The sequence below is a fragment of the Osmia bicornis genome, chromosome 10, assembly GCF_907164935.1.
Source record: "Osmia bicornis bicornis chromosome 10, iOsmBic2.1, whole genome shotgun sequence".
In the NCBI taxonomy this organism is placed as follows: Eukaryota; Metazoa; Arthropoda; class Insecta; order Hymenoptera; family Megachilidae; genus Osmia; species Osmia bicornis.
Window position 1 is genome coordinate 10,230,752 of NC_060225.1, and position 20,844 is coordinate 10,251,595.

Sequence of the window (20,844 nt, forward strand, 5' to 3'; positions counted from 1 at the left end):
TAAATAAATATGTAATTGCAATTAAGTATTATAAACAAAGTAAATTCAATATTTTTTATTGTTAAATATTTCAAATTCCTAGGGGTATTTCTTTCATCAATATTGGTGATCTTGGTTCACTCGCCCGACTATAAAAGGAAACTTCCGGAAGTGTTTCCTCCATTTTCATCGGTGTTAGGAAGATGGTAAGTATGGGGACGTTGTCGCTCTTTATTATAAATTTACAAATTCTGTCGTAATCGTGTTCCGTTTTAAATATATAAGATTCAATAATTGTATTTATCTTGCTTTTAATATTATAAAAATTAGAAATTCATCTTTGACTAACAAATCAATTAAAATATCTTGTTAGATCATTGTAAAGGAACATACCGCGTGGCATACATGTGCTTGATTAAATGATGATTTAGAATAAAAAGTTTATGGTTTTAAACTGAATAACTTTGAAGATAAATTCTAGGGCGGTCTGATTTTTATAATATTTATTGAAATAGTTTTTAGTACTTATCACATATACTATATTGAACGTAAAATTTGTTATTCAGTCACATAGAAAGTTCAGTGCACCCCGTCATGGGTCTATGGGATTTTATCCCAAGAAGAGATCCCAGAGACATCGCGGTAAAGTTAAGGCCTTCCCTAAGGACGATCCGAACAAACCCGTTCATTTAACGGCTTTCGTGGGTTACAAGGCTGGTATGACCCACGTGGTTAGAGAAGCTGATCGTCCAGGATCAAGTGAGCAGATACACGATTTTAATTATGTCATAGTTATAAAATAGTTTTATTGCTTAACGCGTTCTCTGCAACGAAGGTTCGATCAAACACTATTGCGTGTTCGTTAGCTAACTTTTCAGTTAACAGCAATTCCAGCGATACACATGACAGAGAACACGTTAATAATATTAATCGACACGATGGCTAATGTTTGATAAGCACAGCAATGTGTTGGTCAACTTTAGTCGCGGTACAAGAGCTGCTTGATAATTGTGCAGTATGGTCTAAACCGCAGTGTCGAAGAACAACTCTGTGCACTGCTTACGCAGTAGCAAGGAGGCAAGGCATATTCCATATTCTCATTGGAACCCATTGGGTGATGACCATTGAGACAAACCATGTCGGGCACAGTTCTTTAATGCTAAGTAATACTTGTCTTTATTAATTACTAGAGTTATAATTGTATTTTTTATACGTTCTCAGAGGTAAACAAGAAAGAAATTGTGGAAGCAGTTACTGTTCTTGAAACTCCGCCCATGATTGTGGTTGGTGTAGTTGGGTACATTGAAACCCCACATGGTCTGCGTGCTCTCACTACAGTTTGGGCTGAGCATTTGTCTGAAGACTGTCGTAGAAGATTCTATAAGAACTGGTAAGAGAAATATACACCAAATATGTTGTATTTCAATCCTTTAATATCCCAAATATTAATTATATAAAATTATTACGCAACACATATTAAAATCAACTCTCAATCAGCTCTCCGCTCGTTTTGACGAGAGCACAAGTTTGGATTTAGCCTGAAAAGTGAAATGTTCTTTGAACGGCTATTCCAAAAAGTGTGTACAGTCTCCGCTCGTTACGATGAGACTGGCACGTTACAGATGGCTGCTAAGAGTATATATTTAAATGGAAAAACAGCCATTACGGTTACTTTTCTGCAGGTACAAGAGCAAGAAGAAGGCATTTACAAAGGCTTCTAAAAAGTGGCAAGATGATCTTGGTCGTAAATCCATTGAGAGCGACTTGAAAAAGATCACTAAGTATTGCAAGGTCGTACGAATCATTGCTCATACTCAGGTAATTGGATACTTACTGAATTTTATAAATTATTTAGTACACGATTTATAATGGCCGTTTTTAAACAGATGAAACTGTTGAGACAACGACAAAAGAAAGCTCACATCATGGAAATTCAATTAAATGGTGGAACTATTGAGCAGAAGGTTCAATGGGCGCGTGAACATCTAGAAAAGCCAGTACCTGTTAACAATGTCTTTGCTTCGGATGAAATGATCGACGTGATTGGTGTAACAAAAGGAAAAGGATACAAAGGTACGATTAATAATCCTTCTTTTTTGTCATAAAAATTGCTTTTAAGAAATTGACTAAATGATGAGGAAACGTGATGAAGATGTCTGACCGTTTTGAGGATAATATCATGTTGCCTTCCTACTGAAGTCCTTGATAATAAAACATTACTTTTCATTATCCTTGATTTTAAATAAATACATTTTTGAAACATGTATAATCTGTTACAGGTGTTACATCGCGTTGGCACACAAAGAAATTGCCACGTAAAACGCACAAAGGTTTGAGGAAAGTTGCTTGTATCGGAGCTTGGCATCCAAGCCGCGTGTCCTTCACGGTTGCACGTGCTGGTCAAAAAGGATATCATCATCGTACGGAGATGAACAAGAAAATCTATAGAATTGGGCAAGGAATTCATACAAAAGATGGCAAGGTACATATTTGTTACATTTTTCATGTAGGAAAACCTTGCCTTCTTCCCTATGGTTAATCTTCCTAATCAATGAAGATTAATAACATCATAGGAGGCAAAGACAAACAGCTTGCGTGTCATAGTACCTAATGGTCTGTTGATTATGCTTTAGGTCTCCAAAGCAAGCGACAAATACATATTTCTTAACTTCAGAAAGAAGTTCTTTTAAGATTACTCGCTAAATTTGTGATGTTTATTTTAGATCGTGAAGAATAATGCATCAACGGAGTACGATCTTACAGAAAAAACCATAACTCCTATGGGTGGTTTCCCTCACTATGGTGAAGTGAATAACGATTTTGTTATGATTAAAGGATGTTGTATGGGACCAAAGAAACGTGTGATCACGTTACGTAAGGTAACTATTAAAGTTGACTTTTTTTTTAATAGTTGCTTTATTAATTTTGTATGATGAATACGTAAAGAGCCAAATATACATGTTATGAAATTAAAATGATATTAAATGATAGGACTGACAGATAAAATAGAATTTAAAGTAGTGTGCAATTAGTGTACTTAAAATATAATTGAATATTTTTTCCAGTCGTTGCTGGTGCACACTAAACGAGCTGCATTGGAGAAGATCAATCTGAAATTCATTGATACCAGCTCCAAATTTGGACATGGTCGCTTCCAAACAGCAGCTGACAAAGCTTCGTTCATGGGTCAGCTTAAGAAAGATCGAATTCGTGAGGAACAGGCACAGGCTACAGCCTCAGCGCCTTCAGCTGCTGCTGCTCAATAAAATTTATATTGCATATTATAAAATATATGCACTGAATAATAAAAAATTTTATGAAAATAAGAAATAGCGCCTTTATTCATTTACATACCCTGTTCTTATAGAAATCCTTTTAATAACACGGAATTATATGTGTACTTTATAATGATAGTACCACGGTATCGATCCAGTATCAAATTTTTGTTAAAAATTCAAAGTAAAGATTATTTACGTTAACTTTAAGACGTTCGTTGAATGATGACCACTTCATTAGCGCCAGTGTCGGTTGCCGTGGGGTTTTAGTAAATAGGAATCAGACACTCCCACGTCACCCAGCCCCAGGGGTTGGTGGGGGGTCTTATGCAAGATTTCCCCACGTTAAAAAAAAAATCCTTTACATCTCTGCTTTTCTTGCATTCCTTACATCGCTGCCTTCCTTTCATCCCTACATTCCTTACATCTCTTCATCCCTTACATCCCTACATTGTTATCATCCTTACATTCCTTACATTGCTTCATCCCTTACATCCCTACATTCTTTTCATCCCTACATTCCTTACATCTCTACATTCTTTTCATTCCTACATTCCTTACATCGTTTCATCCCTTACATCCCTACATTCCTTACAGCGCTTCATCCCTTACATCCCTACATTCCTTACATGGCTTCATCCCTTACATCCATACATTCTTTTCATTTCTACATTCCTTACATCGCTTCATCCCTTACATCCCTACATTCCTTTCATCCCTACACTCCTTACATCTTTGCATCCCTTATAATAAATATATTACAAAGACTGCTTCGAGTAAAGGTAAGTAAAAGGAAGTTAATTCCTTTTTTTGCCGCAAGGGGACGCTGTTTTTTCGAGATTTTCGCGAAAACTTTGCTAAAATTTTGGCCCCCTAGCGGCAAAAATGTGAACTAAAATCTTGACGTCGAATCAGCGCCATCTGGTTTTGGAAAAAGGAACTAAATCATGCTAAAATTTTGGCCCTCTAGCGGCAAAAATGTGAACTAAAATCTCGACGTCGAATCAGCGCCATCTGGTTTTGGAAAAAGGAACTAAATCATGCTAAAATTTTGGCCCTCTAGCGGCAAAAATGTGAACTAAAATCTCGACGTCGAATCCGCGCCATCTGGTTTTGGAAAAAGGAACTAAATCATGCTAAAATTTTGGCCCTCTAGCGGCAAAAATGTGAACTAAAATCTCGACGTCGAAGCAGCGCCCTCTGGTGGCAGAAAAAGAAACTTTAATTTTGCAAAAATCTAAATTTAAAATTATTTTTCACCAGACTTTACTTACCTTTACTTACCTCTACTTACCTTCACTAGAACCAGTGGCCATAACTATATTTATTATATATTTAATATAAGGGTTGAAAGGATACAAGTGATGCAGGGAAAATTCAGGAGTGCAAGGGATACAGAGATGTAAAGGGTACAGGGATATAAAGGGTACAGTGAGATATAGGGTACAGAGATATAAAGGGTACAGAGATATAAAGGGTACAGAGATATAAAGGGTACAGAGACATAAAGGGGAGAGAGATATAAAGGGTACAGAGATATAAAGAGTACAGAGACATAAAGGGTACAGAGATATAAAGAGTACAGAGACATAAAGGGTAGAGAGATGTAAGGGATGAAAACATGTAAGGGTTTAGGAGGGGTCCTAGACACCCCAGTTGAACGTATTGGGGGTTTCTAGAACCCCCGTTGGCGTAAACGTAATCTTCAATTCAGTCTACGCGGGGTCCTAGACACCCCAGTCGATCGTGCATGGGGTTTCTAGGACCCCGGTGGCAGTAAACGTAGACTTCAATTGGCTCTACGCGGGGTCCTCGACACCCCAGTCGAATGTCCTTGGGGTTTCTAGAAACCCAAGTAATACTTAAGTGTAATCTCCAATTCGGCCTAGCGGGGTCCTCGACACCCCATCCGAATGCACTCGGGGTTCTTGGAACCCCAAGTGATACTTAATTGTAATTTTTAATTTGATGCGCGCGGGGTCCTCGACACCCCAGTCGAATGCACCAGGGGTTCTTGGAACCCCAAGTGATACTTAAATGTAATCTTCAATTCGGTCCACACGGGGTCCTCGACACCCCATCCGAATGCACCAGGGGTTCTTAGAACCCCAAGTGATACTTAAGTGTAATCTTCAATTCGGTCCACACGGGGTCCTCGACACCCCAGTCGAATGCGCCAGGGGTTCTTAGAACCCCAAGTGATACTTAAATGTAATTTTTAATTCGTTGAGCGCGGGGTCCTCGACACCCCGTCGAATGCACGTGGGGTTTCTAGAACCCCAAGTGATACTTAAATGTAATCTTCAATTCGGTCCACACGGGGTCCTCGACACCCCATCCGAATGCACCAGGGGTTCTTAGAACCCCAAGTGATACTTAAGTGTAATCTTCAATTCTGTCCACACGGGGTCCTCGGCACCCCAGTCGAATGCACCAGGGGTTCTTAGAACCCCAAGTGATACTTACATGTAATCTTCAATTCGGTCGACACGGGGTCCTCGACACCCCAGTCGAGTACCCCAGGGGTTCTAAGAACCCCAAGTGATACCTAAATATAATCTTCAATTGGTCCACACGGGGTCCTCGGCACCCCAGTCCAATGCACTAGGGGTTCTTAGAACCCCAAGTGATACTTAAGTGTAATCTTCAATTCGATCCACACGGGGTCCTCGACACCCCAGTCGAAAGCGCCAGGGGTTCCTAGAACCCCAAGTGACACTTAAATGTAATTTTTAATTCGTTGAGCGCGGGGTCCTCGACACCCCGTCGAATGCACTTGGGGTTTCTAGAACCCCAAGTGATACTTAAGTGTAATCTTCAATTCGGTGTACTTGGGGTCCTAGACACCCCAGCATACCGCGTTTGGGGTGTCTAGGACCCCTGTTCAAACTACTGCGCAACTAGTTCTGCGCAGGCCACTGCGCAACCAGTTCTACGCCGACTACTGCGCAACCAGTTCTGCGCTGACTACTGCGCAACCACTTCTGCGCAAACTACTACGCAACCAGTTCTGCGCATACGCGCGGCAATCTACTGCGCAGCGCGTTCTGCGCAGATTTCTGTGCCACCAACTTTGATTTTTATGTGCTCCTAATACCTAGATACAGTGTCTACATTATATGCAAATTTCTAAGCTTGTAGATTGTTAATCCGTACAGCATAGGTATCGATAAATTGCTTAAAGTCCGCACTATCTTTTAAAATTATATAAATTCTTAAAATGTGTCTCATTCTCGAGAAATTATTGAGAAATGCTACAGTAAGCTACAACAAAAGGTCGAACACAAATAATGATTAATTATTACGTCTAGACGCCTCAAATGCTTGCAAATCTGATATTAGAAATTCATTTGAACCTTGCTCGTTCTGATGCAGTCGTAAAAGTGCAGAAAATATTCCTAGAAATCGAGAAATTAATGAAAGCTAGAGGGCACGCATTGTGATGCGCCTGCGCCAATACCGTGATTATAAGAATTGATATTTATTAAATATTAACGCAATAAATATCGCTAAAAATAATTAAAGAAGGTAGTTCGATCTTTCGGCTTTCTATTCCGACTATAAAATGTTATAAATTGTTGCTATTTTCAGTAAAATTAATAAAAATTGGAGGTCACGCATTCTGATGCGTATGCGCCAATATGGTGGTTGCAAGAATCGATGTTTATTAAATATTAACGCCCCAAATGTTATTGATAATGATTAAAGAATGTAGTTTGATCCTTCCTCTTTCTTGTCCAATCCTAAAGTGTTATAAATGGTTGCTATTTATGGTAAAATTAATGTAAATTCAATGGGTGTTTAATGGGAATCGTAGCCACACCATTACTACAAATATGACTAATAACTGAGTAATTACAGCAAAGATATGCACAAAGGAGATATGAGAAAATTGCGCAGACATTATTTTTTGAGAGTAAATTGTAAAAGTTCACTTTCCAATAGCCATTAATGAGTAATTAACGATTTTTGTACATCCTGTATAACCTGTATGTTTCGGGCCGGTCTACTGCGCAGCTGGTTCTGCGCTGATGCGCAAGAGATCACGGCGCATGCGCAAAACCGTGCCACCTCTTCGCATATTCTATTATCCTGATACCAGGAGTAGTTTTCGGACCGTAGGTTCCCCCACTCCTCCACCACAAAAATGATAAAGGGGTCCCAGACACCCCCCTTCGCAGCTAACAATAAGACTGAATATACGGAATGTAGAAGTTTTACCAGTCCCTCTTTTAACGCACCTTGCACTGACAATAGACAAGACACAATTTTGACTCCCTTTGACTCTATTTTTTATAAATTAATCAAAATTAGTACAAGATCGAAACATTATTAAAATAATTGTAAGACAAACTTGTATTCACTTCATGCGACTTGGGCCCGGCGTTTCCCCGGGCTACGTGCAAGGGTGTGTACTCTGTTGAAATATAATTTAAGGTTTATTATATAACTTTTATTGCTTTTTATAATATACATTGGAATACAATTTGATCTTATATCTCGTCATCCTTTTTAACCTTTAATGAATTTGAACTTACATTTTTAACTTATATCATTTTTCTATATAATCGAGCATATTATAAATCGTGTATTTTTTAAATATTAACAAGAAATGTTTACAAATAAATATAATACGTGTTCGATGTAACCAATCGATCTGAAATAAAAAATAACATATTCCATCCCGTTTCGTGGGCATCATATCGAATGCACGCGCGTAGCCGATTAGCTCTCGCGAACGCCACCTAAACTGCGCCGTAGCATCGCGATCGAACGGGGTCTTGCTTTATTTGTATCTGCCATTTTGCGATCGGTAAACGAACGTGTATTTCATTCAAGTATCGCACCGCGAAAGAGACTGAATTGCATAGTAAATCACTCATTCGAAGAAAGGGTTCGTTTACTGATCGACCAATGACCAGTCATACGGTTTCGTCATTATCTATTCTCATCCAACAAGAAATCCACGTTCGACACTGCATTTCGCGAGACAGCTTTTTTTCTGCTTTACCATCGCGACCAGAGTGACTCACGATTGTACGGTAATGACATTTATGTCACACGCGGCATTCGCTACGTTTCACCTGCTAGCGCTTTCTCAAGGTCCTCCGTATTTATATGCATTTTAAGGCGAACTTCATCTTAATGCGCCCACGCATCATCTTCAGTCGTTTTATTCAACATTAATATTAGAGTACGTAATTTATCTTCGGTCCAAACGGTGAAGCTGTGTTTATGTTGTCTCGTTTCTCATTCGCTTCGTCGCGTGTTTCGATCTCAACGATACATGTAAGTGTAAGCCTTAAACCGTGAGATTCTCACACGTCAAATTAAATTTTGTTCCTGCTCCGTGAACACGATTCACCTTTATTCTTCTCTTTCATTGTTTCTATTGTTATTCCAGAATTATGCGATCATCCTCTGTCTGCCTGCAATTATTAACAACTTATTAGTAGGTTAGATTGATGCATTATGGACGCGTATATAAGTACAGCAATTGCATATTTTTTTGTTTAACCAAACATAAGTTTCACCGTGATTGTCATTACGAATCGTACATATTAAATGTAGCATCAAATTTTATATTGTTACACTTGTTTGTTGATTACAGAAAATTTGGTGTTTAATTACACGTATTTTACTTATAGGATGCCATTGTATCATTAGAGAAATAAAGCAACTTGTAGCTGTGATTCATTTTCAATAATATTTACTAAGGAATTAAAGAGACTTGGAAGTATAATTAACATGATGGACATTGATCCTCCAGAATTTTTGTCCAAAGACGATGAAATTCAGTATTGGATGGAGCTTGCTCATCAAATACATAGAAGGTAAAAATAGATTATAAAAGAATTATTATTAAGAAAGTATTCTATATGTAAAGGTGCTTGTTATGTTCTCATAGAAAAGAAGATCTAGAAAGAGAATTGGAAGAATTTCAAGAAAATTCACAATTATTGGAAAAGGAATTGGAAGCTTCCTTAGAACAGGCAGAGAAAACTAACAGAGAATTACGACAACGAAATACAAGACTAGCCACAGAAGTGGAACAATTAAGAACAAGGTTAGATCAACAAAGCACGGATTGTGCAATGTTTCAAGGAAAGGCTCAAGATTTACAGACTCAACATGACCATTTGCTGAAGTACATAAGAGAATTGGAACAGAAAAATGACGATTTGGAAAGAGCTCATAGGTACTTGAAAGTTACGTTTGTCAGAATGTAGTATAACATATTTTACTATATTGTAATTTGTTTACCTGTCACAGGATAAATAGGGTAACGGAAGAAGAAATAGAGGCAAAACTTAATTCTGCCATTGAAAAGAATGCCCTGTTAGAATCGGAGCTCGATGAAAAAGAAGCCCTGAAAGTTATAGTACAGAGATTAATGGACGAAATTAGAGGTCGTAGATTAAATAATATAATTTGAGTGATTAAGTATATAAATTAACTATAATATTTCATTTGATTACAGACCTAAAACAAGAAATTCAAGTTCAAGAAAGGCATCAACCCGACAATGATAAATCAGCTGACCGAGTTCGTAATCATGTTGATAGTAATAAACTACAGGTTGAATTGGAAACACATAGCGCTCCCATAGTACCGCAATCCATAACTCCAAGTAATACAGCAACTTCACCATTAAAAAGTAAGATCCATAATACTCTACGTAAAACTAAACGCATGTTTTGCTTTGGGCCTAAAAGATGATTTTTAATATCGTTAAAGTCAACAGACGACAAAAGAAATACTTGTATCTAACAAAACAGAACAGTTGCGGATAACAAATGGATGCAAAATTTGAATTCAATTGACTTACGTTCTAATGACTTTTTTCCCCGATGACGAATGTTGATTGATATTTAAGATTACTCAGAACATATTGTTCGGTCTAACTTACATGCTTCATTAACATAATTTTATGTGCTTTAATCAATTTTATCAGTTTGTATATACATATACATATACATATATGATATTGTTATCAATGAAATAAAAATTATTTTAACAAACTTGTTCTTTATTTTAGTTTCTCAAAGTTATTATTTCAACTGACTCGCATGCAAATTTTCTTTTTATTTGTTTAGACTGAAATGTTGTTATAGTTGATTATCTACTTTCGTTTTCTATGTATTTCATACTCTGTCATATACCAGTAGTAATTTGTTCTTTTCCTGTTTGCAATTAGTTGGAAACAGAGTGGTAGGGGGTGTAACTGGGAACAACAATAACAATAATAATGTGAATCCACCGTTGGCACCGTGTACAAGAATATTAGCGATGAATATGATTGGTGACCTTATGAGAAAAGTTGGAGTAAGTATAATCACTTTTTATTTATATTATATACTATATGTTCTTTTTATATTTCAAATGCTCTTTTAGCACGTTTTAAAGTAACTCAAAGCATGGCTTGTGTATTTTTAGTTGCCGTAAATATTAATTTTAGCACTAGGCAACTGTTCTATTAGTTTCGAATTTTTGTTCTCTTACGACACCTTTGGTTTTGTTTTCCTGTAAATTTTAAATGTATCCTGTGTAAAATAAGAAATCTACTTAATAAGATTTAAGTGTGTAAAAAGATATACCTTGGAAAAATTGACTAAGTTTATATAAAATGCTTTAGTATTACATTAGTCATTGATACTGGTAGTGTGATGTAGCTGGTGTTTTGGTAGCTTGACAGGTGGGTCTGCATGGACTGTAAGAAGGTAAAATGCACTTGCGTGGGTGGAAAAAATACTGTTTCCACTACACCCACTGATTTACCAAGCGTCCAGGTTCACACACCCGCTCAATGTATACGGCAACAACCTAGATCAACCAAGTGCTGACCAAGCCTTTGTGTACAGGTCTTTATTTGGTTTCTTTTGTTTTGTATTGCATATTTTTCTTCTGTACAAATCACGCTTTGCGTTAACTCCTGCTTAATTATCCTATGCTTCCTTCACATGGTTTTACCAGCCACGTTAAGTCTGTCCGTCTGTAACTTCTTTGTAAAACATGGTATCAACACTGGAAATAACAATAACAATTGACAGAAACCATATTGCTTCGTTTAACGATACTTATTTAATTGCATAGGCATTGGAGAATAAGTTAAATACATGCCAAAACCCTTCACGAGAGGATCAAGCCGTCCGTGATCTCTACAGGTAACGTTACAGCAATGTATTATTAATCTTGAGAAATCACATTATTGTCTCTGTATCATTGTGCACTGCGTGTACTCGTAGTAAGGGAGATGTCATGTATCATTAACTGAATTTTTTTACAATTATTACTTTAAAAAATTGAATCTCGTTTATACAGAGAACCTTTAGTGAAAAGGTTTTCGTTAAGTCAATGTTCAAAACGATACATGATAACTACTAAACGAATTGTACTTATATTACTAGTTTCATGTTGATTCTTAATTATATAGTGCTTTATGTGAACGTTAAACTTATAAATTTGTGTATAATCTAAATGCTTCTCACAATCCCAGTTCTTTAGCTTTTTAGTCTTTGAAAGTTCAAAATATTTAATAAGACTGCATTATTTGTCGAATAGCTCATGTATCGCTTGCGTTATTAATTAAGACAAAGCATCTTATTTTTTATGTCTCTAAATGTAATTTGTTTAGTTTAGTATAGATGTATACTGTTCTGAAGCGGAGCGATCAAAGTTAATTAATACGATAAACTAAAGTTTCGAGCTTTCGTGTCAATTTTTGTTTATTGTCTCTTTATGTGTACGGTACGTGCAGTAGGTCTTCTTTGTGATTCAAAGAGTACAATACTGTTGTCTATCGAGGTCTTAATAATCTAAATCATTTAAAATAATGATTAGGAATTTATATTACTTTTTACTTAAAGAAAACAAATTTTTAATAATTTCATGATTATTAAAACCTTTGGTAGATCAGATTCATATTATATGTAACTTCATTTTTAAGATGGAAACTTCATCAAGTTCGTTGCTATTATAAATTTGTTAATTTGCAAGTATATGTTATAAACGTAACAAAAATAACTTTTATAAAGGGATAAGAGGAGAAAATTAAGCTCCTACGCTCAGAAACTATTCGAATTAATTGATCATAATTAATGTAACTAAACAAAAACATTTCCTCGTTTATATTTTTTAACGTTTTATAGAATAAATATAATTTACGTATGTTTTATGTTATTATAAAGCTTCTATGCATATTGGATTGAGCTAAATTTAAATATATGATAAGTACACGCTTGTACATAACATGTGTATATATACATTTTAATGATTTATGCAATGTTTTCAGTTATAAGATTAATAGATGCATAATAAGTAGTTTCTTTACATTATTCAAATATTAAAACCAGTGTACGGTAATATAAGAATAGAATGATATAGTTTTCTGTACAAATTTATAGCTCAATCTATAATTGCAATATTTTAATGTTGACCTTTAGTGCTTAAATGTTATTCTTTAAAAGTTAATTTTCATTTGCACCAAAGGATGCAACATTGTTTATGTAATACAAGGTGGATTGTTGTATTTATACAGATCTTTCTTGCATGAAGTTTACACGTAATTTTTGTACTTTCTATCAGTAATGTTGATACAGTGTACGCAATAAAATTGTTTGTACTATTTGTTGTATCAAAGTGGCTGAGAGCATTTTAAATTGCACAATATAGAACTTTCTGTTTTGTCACTGTTTTGTTCAGATCATGCATTAACATTAACCGTTTAGTGTAAGTATGACTTACCTTGAAAGGCAATCATGAATTGTAAATCTATCAACTAATTTTCATGTGCATGTTGTACAGTTTATGCACGATTCATAAATATGTACAGCATTTCTCAATCTTTCATAAAATTGTATTTGATATAATACAGTTTAATTAATTAAATGAAATAAGAAGAGAAAAAGATTATTAACGGGTGATTGAGAAACGCTGATTCCATTATATGTTTAAAGTTTTATAAATCATACTTTCTTTGTATAAAATAGTAACAAAACAGTACTAAATTCTTTTATCAGGACTAGGCGGCAAGTTCGAGGCTTTGCCTCTGGCAACAGCAACCACATTCGATTATAAACAACGGATAATATTCCAACAGTAAACTTCTACCTTGTCCATTATGTTTCTATACTTGTAAATTCTTCTTACTTTACTTCAAATATCATTCATTAATTTATTACTTAACAAATGAAACAAACATGACTTCTATCCACTTACTTATTATTTATTTTTATAAATTATTTAATTTCTCTTTTCCATGGAATTTATTATTCGTGGAAATTACTTTCTATTCCTTTTCTCCTGAAATTCAAAGGCATATTTGGTAATAATATGAATGAAATTTGTAAATAAATATTCAAAATTGTAAGTGTAAAGTTGATTATGTGATAATTATAGATATGTATTAGAATTACGTTATTGTTGTGTAGATATTCACAAATGATATTAAATGAATAATTTGTGAATACTTAGTTTCAATATACATAGTTTTAGCACAATTAAAAAGATTCAGCCACAGTTAGAAACAATACTATAACCATTAGTGCAAGTCTAGCTTTTACAGTAAATTAAGAATCCGTATGTCTATTTTTTAATAACAAAAAGATATTCTCTTTTGCATCTTGCAATTCAATTTTATACTCTAAATTATAGCAAAGTTATTCAATTGTGTATTATATTTTCAACATAAACTGTGTGCTTCTGTGCCACTGAATAATTATAGATAACTTCATATTTTAAAACAACTATATGAAATAAAAAGCATACTAACATTACTAATTAAACTTTAAACGTATTCAATTACATATACATATATTGGATAAAAAAATTGTAAGTTCATATTAAATTTCGCTTAACATTTTATGTTAATAGTAAACTGATTATGAACTTCATTTTCTAATGAAACCGATCGTGAGATACAAATAGTAGCAGAATTAACATAATATTTGTAACATAAATTTGTAAAATTAAATTAAAATATTTGTAAAATAAAGTTACTGTAATCAGCTTTTCAATGAATTAAATTTTACTTCTTAAAACCTATCATACTTATCAGATAATGATTATCACCTATTAGACAAAGACAGGTAAGTCAATATTTTGATGTTTTATTTATGAAACGTTTATCTTTACACGAACAGCGAGTACTTTTCTGATTGAAATACGATATGTAATTGTAGTACAACCAGAGTTCTAGTACAGTAAACACTACATTGGATTCCTATAAAGAAACTGTCTTACCTTCTAATGCACATTTTTTTTTTCTCTCTATGTACTGTATCAATAATGATGATGATGTATGTACTTCAATAATTATATATATAGTAGAGAATTATAATGAGAACTTGCAGCAGATGCGTTTTAATCCTAAAAGTACTTTTAGAAGAATTAACAATTTCTTTTGTCTTTTATCAAGACCATTTCACTTCTAAACGTATTTTAGATCTTGACGTTCTTATTCTACGGATAAAAAGTAATACGATTAAAAAAATATATAAACTAAAGAACAAAAAGAATTAATATTTATAACTGAAAATTTGTATAATGTAACAGAGTTTACACGTTTATGTGATAACATGAAAAAATTATTACCATTTCAAATCTCCAAATAGTTTATACCAATTTCATGAATTAATTTATCAAAGTTCTGAATTTTCTATTCTTACTAGAAGAAATGACAATTTTATAACTTGTACACTTTTATGGAGTACGAAATAATATGTAGCTTGGAATGAAAATGTTTCATCCATGATCTCGTTACGAATGATAATAATAATAATAGTAATAATGATGATAATAATAGCAATAAATGGTATGTATGGGAGTTACATGTTATTTAAGCACGCTCGCCACGAATTCGCCGAGCTAGCTGGATATCCTTGGGCATAATTGTGACACGCTTGGCGTGAATGGCGCACAAGTTGGTGTCTTCAAACAAACCAACCAAGTATGCTTCAGAAGCTTCCTGCAAAGCTCCGATAGCGGCACTTTGAAAACGTAGATCGGTTTTAAAATCCTGTGCAATTTCACGAACCAATCGTTGGAAGGGTAACTTTCTGATCAGCAATTCAGTAGATTTTTGATATCTTCTGATTTCTCGAAGAGCTACCGTACCGGGCCTAAAATTCATATTTTATGTACTGTATACTATCATCTGTATTTATAATCGATATATATTTACATATACTTTCTATAAAACACCACACCTGTAACGATGTGGTTTCTTTACACCACCCGTAGAAGGTGCACTCTTACGAGCTGCCTTTGTGGCAAGCTGTTTACGAGGTGCTTTACCTCCAGTAGACTTACGAGCTGTCTGCTTGGTACGGGCCATGGTTCAACCTGAAATAATAAGACGATTAGTAACAGGAAAGACTACAAAATATTTATCAGAGTTATTGTTTATAATATAAATATCAAGATCTGAATGATTTGTGAGACGCGAGAAGTTTGATTGGGAACGCGGGAAAAATGATTTTGAAGAGTACAAGTGTTGTGATAACTGGAGTAAACGATGCTTCGGAGGGGGAAAGACGCAGTAGTGGGGGGAACAAGAGTGGGGGTACGATCCGTTGCTGTTCGTACGGAGGAGCCGCGCACCGAGGAACGCTACGCATTGCGCAATGCACAAACTTTCGTTCTTCCTGCACCGACGCGAATAAAAGCCATGCTAACGAGAAAAAAATGTATCATAGAAATTCATAAAAATTCTTGGATTTCTCAAACGATCCCCTCTATAGGCATATCATTCACCAAACAAAACATTACAAATGACACTTCTCGCGAAAGAAGCCGAAAGCGTCACTCGCGAGAGAAGCTCGTGAACGATTCCCTCCACGAACGTCAATTGCAAAATGGAGGCAATACGACAGTACGTTGCGTTCAGACGTGAAAACTCGAATTTTCCAGCACTTTTCACTTTCTCCGAGACACATTGCACTTTGAACCTATGTATCAGTACCGATAATTACACATCACATAAGATAGGATAGAATTTAAAGGAAATTACATACCTTTGAAAGGAAAAATCCTACGAAGAACGAGAGCTAGCACTATCCGTTTCCTTGTACTTCGATGGCAGTGGACGCTCTCCCAAGTCACGACTCCCTTGTCCCTACCCCCTAGAAATTAAATCGCGAGAGGTACGTAAGCCCGCGGTGCAGTGCATCCAATCAGATGTCGGATAGCAGTTGAGCCTCATAGCGTAGCATATGCGATTGGTTTAGCCTCCTATGCCTAGAGTGCGAACTGAGAAGAACCCTGTCAATTGTAATATACATGATACATCTCTCAGCAACCTCGTTTTACTTGCAATAATTATTGTCTCATTGTCGTTGAAAGTACTTAAATTAATAAATATTTCATCTAAAAAACCTTTCACATGTGAATTACCGACATATGGATCGGAATTGCTTTCGCAATCAATGTTTCAATGTACCTTTAAATTTGTATCTCCGCGTACAAGCTCCAAGAGTTTGTTTGTGTAATTCTTTCTGCAATGAGATCGGTTATTTCGTCGAAATTTCTAGAAAAACGTGCAACTTTTATAAAACGCGATAAAGAACACGTCATCCTGACGTTCTGTACTTATCGAGATCATAATATTTGAATCATAGTTTAAAGGGAATACGGATTCTATTGATGTTGAGCTATTATTTCCAGGATTAAACCTTCTTTTACGTTTTCGCTTGGAAAAAGTAGACGCCATTGTGCTTCTAAACTTAAATATTATTGTATCGATATTTGATCGACAAATATACTACTTTTCCATATTGAATTTCGAGATTCAAATTGTACTACGTGAAATTTAATTTGATTAACGACAGTTTTAATTTTACATAATTTATCACGATATATCTTGTAAAAAAAGTTTTGTAGACACGTACTTACATACATAACGGTTACAAACCGTTATCTACACTGTAATCTGCGCATTCCCAATGACAAATATTTTATATTCATAACTACATATTCATGCAGCGCATATAATATGCTGGGGTCTATTTTTCGAAAAATATAGGAAAATCTTCATACAATGTAATAGCTACGTCATACGCGAAAAACATAATTGAATGTATCGCAGATCCATTAAATGTTATTTATGTAGCTGACGTAATCGTTACAACCAGTAATTGTATTAATGTGATCGATGTAGCATAATTCATTGAAATAATTAGTCATCAAAATTACCCGAACTTATTAAAAAGATAATTTTTATAAGTAATTCTTAATCATTTTGTATTTATACGAAACAGTTTCTAAGGTAGGTAAAATTAAATTCCGGATTTAAATTTTGTAATTGTATTTCGTACGCATACGTGGTGGTATTAGTGGTCAACGTAAATTACATTATATGTATATTCCAAAATTTAATTTCCTAACATATACAAAAAAGAGCATACTTTATCACTAAAAGAGTTTAGGTTAAATTTAAAGGATCTTTATAGTTAGAATTACTAAATTAATAATAGAATAATTAATAAAATCGTAACTTCACAAATTTGTTAATTTCAATGAATTTACATACATAAATGCGAATCAACTTAGATAATACAAGTAAAGTAACATGAACTTATTAGCATTCCTAGTACATAATTCAATAATACTTCAATTTTCTACAGATTCTTCTCATATAACGCTACAAGATTACCTATATTTACTTGTACGTAAGGACGATCTTACAGTGTATTATAAACTCAATCTATTCTAAGTTTGATGTGTAGAAAATTGTATTTAGAAGTTACATTACGAAGTAACGTTAATGGTATATAACTGGCTTTTTTGCAAAATATTAAATCTACGTTATCGTATTGCTTATATATCATTTAGTACACTTAGTGCAGTACATAATAATAAAGTAATTATGCAAGATGACATTGCTATTTGTTATGAACTACATACTCCGTTTGGTGCCTTCTCCATACTTTCCTACCATCAAGTAATAAATGTATTTTAACTAAACTACCGGATATAACTAACAGATATACTTTATTTCCTGCATCTTATAGCTCAAGGCCTGGCAGTGTCAACTATAGTAATGACTCATGGAAAAAAACTCAAACACAATGAATCTGATTATTTCTGAGAACATTGAAGAATGCAATGACAAAATGAATTTGAGTAGAAAAAAGTTTCAAGTGTCGAACTGCTTAAGCGCGTTCACCGCGGATTCTTCTCGCTAATTGAATATCTTTAGGCATTATTGTAACACGTTTAGCATGAATTGCACACAAGTTTGTGTCTTCGAACAGTCCAACCAAATAAGCTTCGGAAGCTTCTTGCAATGCTCCAATTGCAGCACTCTGGAAACGCAAATCAGTCTTGAAATCTTGTGCAATTTCACGAACTAAACGTTGGAATGGTAATTTTCTTATAAGTAATTCAGTCGATTTTTGGTATCTTCTGATTTCTCTGAGCGCTACGGTACCAGGCCTAAAACACAAACGAAACAATTAGAACAACAATAACAATTTATTGCATTACTGAATCTTTTTATTTCGTCATTTTTACCTATAACGATGTGGTTTTTTCACACCACCGGTAGAAGGTGCACTTTTACGTGCAGCTTTGGTTGCAAGTTGTTTCCGCGGAGCTTTACCTCCGGTTGATTTACGAGCAGTTTGCTTCGTACGTGCCATATCTAAAAGAAAAAAATTCTAAATTTGTAACGAATGCTATGTAAATAATCCGTATATATACACAGGTTTTTGTACATAAAGTAGCGAATAAAAATATAATTAAACGTAATTTAAAGAACAATGAAACTTCTTCGATTATTGAATATTTAAATCAAAAACATAAGAAATTATAATTAATGTAAAATAAGTTTTCGTTTCCCTCCAAAAGTGGACACAATAAACAAAATGGCGAATAACATGAATAGACAGCAGCATACAAAAAGATTTTATATATCATAAAAATCATGAATTCTTTCATCGTAAAACTCATTGCTTATAATGAACCTGAATAAATGTTAACCTTAAATACATTATTTATTTAATTATATAAGGAAATAATTGTACCTGCTCCTCAAACGTTTGCGACAGGATCACTACACAAGCTGTTTCGTTCGATGGCGTTACACTAATGGTTTTCAGAAACGTAGTTTAGTCATGTAAGAGATAGGCGACAGCACTGTTTCAGATACACTCCAGGATTGGTTGTTATTTCATAAAACCATCCGTGATTGGTCGATTTCCGTCGAATGAACGTGTTTGTTACAAAATTTACAAATTTACAATTATTTTAATAATGCGTTGCGTACCTTGCTATCTTCTTGTATCAGCAATACCGCGATATATGAATCATTTTTTTTTTTTTCAGAAATATTATTCACGAAATGTTAGATGCATGACGTATAATAGTATACTAAATTTTATGCAAATCGATAGAGCATTGATTGAATTTACATACCTAATATATGCATTGATCTTATGAGAAACACATACATGAACATAACTTTAAAAACTAATTTACCTTTTTTTACATCTTGAACATACATAAGAAGTCTTTTTCAAAGTTGGTTAAAAATAAAATTTACATAAATACGAATACTCATCGATTAATGACAATAACATTTTACTAATATCATGGTATCAGAAAATATCAATATAATTTATTTTTCAAATGATCAATTTTATTGATTTACAATATTCATTTTTATAATTACTACCTAATAATAGCATAAGAAGCAATAATAAACATTCGTTCTACAAATTACGCCATGAGATAATTATTATCCTTGTATTTTCATTATCAATATTATTCATATACATATATGCATATCTATAAACTTTCAGTCATCGAGAAAATATTAGAACAAAATTTATTTACTAACATTCTAACTACTGCTACGCTAATTTAAATACGTTATTTAAAATTGTATTGCCAAAAATACGAGTCGTCAATATTAACTTTTTTTTTCTTCATTTGTACACAAATGATGCGTTTTTTAAAATCTTTATTATTCAATTTGTACTGACATTCATTAGAATTCGCTACAATCGTTAATGATAACGAAAACTTCTTACTGCATTTTTTAATTTTTTTTTACGTTTCATAGTTTTTCTTTCGGTATGCGACCAGATATGAAATCTTGTTTAAACATCATGTAAATACTAGTATATTCATTGGTTTATGAGTAATTGTGTCATTTTGGCAGGACATGAACATTCAAATGCAAGCCCATATTACTTTTATACTGTATGAAAAAATGAGTATATCTTTTTCTTAGAAAAATTAATTACTTGCTTTTGTAAAACTTCTGTTCTTCTTTTAATGTATTTTCTTATATAAATTAAACGTGCACTTATTTAGCAAGTTAAGAAACATCAAATTTTATGCCAACCAAAAAAGAAATGTTAGAATACAATTTTAAGCTTGTCAGTGTATGTTAACTTAAACATAGATATATTGAAACAAAATAAATTAGTTGAAAATACTTTCAGTTTCATTAAGATGACAAACATGTACATGTTTCATTATCTTTCTTAGTTGGACTTCTTGATTATAAAAAGAAAAGATGAGCAAATAATTGACAAGCTTTCACTTTGTTTTTACTACACAGGATATATAAATGCAGTTTTAATGT

General features: G+C 34.0%; 4 protein-coding genes and 1 non-coding gene across 11 annotated transcripts; 3 read left to right on the forward strand and 2 right to left on the reverse strand.

The window, feature by feature from the left end:
• The first annotated feature begins 82 nt into the window (after window positions 1-82).
• On the forward strand, window positions 83-3,309 carry LOC114873419 (60S ribosomal protein L3). Its single transcript, XM_029181730.1, has 8 exons — window positions 83-185; window positions 546-738; window positions 1,201-1,369; window positions 1,662-1,797; window positions 1,866-2,052; window positions 2,259-2,461; window positions 2,703-2,858; window positions 3,045-3,309. Exons 1-8 carry the CDS (start codon window positions 183-185, stop codon window positions 3,243-3,245), a joined length of 1,248 nt encoding a protein of 415 aa, XP_029037563.1. The 5' UTR covers window positions 83-182; the 3' UTR covers window positions 3,246-3,309.
• LOC114873483 lies at window positions 399-474 on the forward strand. Its single transcript, XR_003788949.1, has one exon. It is a non-coding gene; the product is annotated as a small nucleolar RNA U43 (small nucleolar RNA).
• Window positions 3,310-7,820: 4,511 nt separating the features above from the next.
• LOC114873455 (nuclear distribution protein nudE-like 1-A) lies at window positions 7,821-14,273 on the forward strand. Of its 7 annotated transcripts, none has more exons than XM_046287618.1 (9): window positions 8,303-8,543; window positions 8,659-8,710; window positions 8,903-9,088; window positions 9,163-9,453; window positions 9,528-9,664; window positions 9,736-9,912; window positions 10,453-10,580; window positions 10,943-11,116; window positions 11,349-11,419. In XM_046287618.1, exons 3-8 carry the CDS (start codon window positions 9,003-9,005, stop codon window positions 11,096-11,098), a joined length of 975 nt encoding a protein of 324 aa, XP_046143574.1. In that variant the 5' UTR covers window positions 8,303-8,543; window positions 8,659-8,710; window positions 8,903-9,002; the 3' UTR covers window positions 11,099-11,116; window positions 11,349-11,419. The 7 variants fall into 7 exon arrangements, with proteins under 7 accessions (XP_046143577.1, XP_046143574.1, XP_046143575.1 ...); XM_046287619.1 differs by having other exon boundaries at window positions 8,659-8,706; XM_046287621.1 differs by lacking the exons at window positions 8,303-8,543; window positions 8,659-8,710 and adding an exon at window positions 7,821-8,296.
• A 73-nt stretch (window positions 14,274-14,346) lies between these two features.
• LOC114873459 (histone H3.3A) lies at window positions 14,347-16,509 on the reverse strand. Its single transcript, XM_029181816.2, has 3 exons — window positions 16,268-16,509; window positions 15,461-15,596; window positions 14,347-15,373 (listed from the first exon to the last, which is right to left on the reverse strand). Exons 2-3 carry the CDS (start codon window positions 15,586-15,588, stop codon window positions 15,091-15,093), a joined length of 411 nt encoding a protein of 136 aa, XP_029037649.1. The 5' UTR covers window positions 15,589-15,596; window positions 16,268-16,509; the 3' UTR covers window positions 14,347-15,090.
• Window positions 16,510-17,539: 1,030 nt separating this feature from the next.
• Window positions 17,540-19,380, reverse strand: LOC114873460 (histone H3.3A). The gene is made up of 3 exons (XM_029181817.2): window positions 19,277-19,380; window positions 18,765-18,894; window positions 17,540-18,686 (listed from the first exon to the last, which is right to left on the reverse strand). The coding sequence occupies exons 2-3, from the start codon at window positions 18,890-18,892 to the stop codon at window positions 18,404-18,406; spliced, it is 411 nt and encodes a 136-aa protein (XP_029037650.1). The 5' UTR covers window positions 18,893-18,894; window positions 19,277-19,380; the 3' UTR covers window positions 17,540-18,403.
• Between the last annotated feature and the right edge of the window lie 1,464 nt (window positions 19,381-20,844).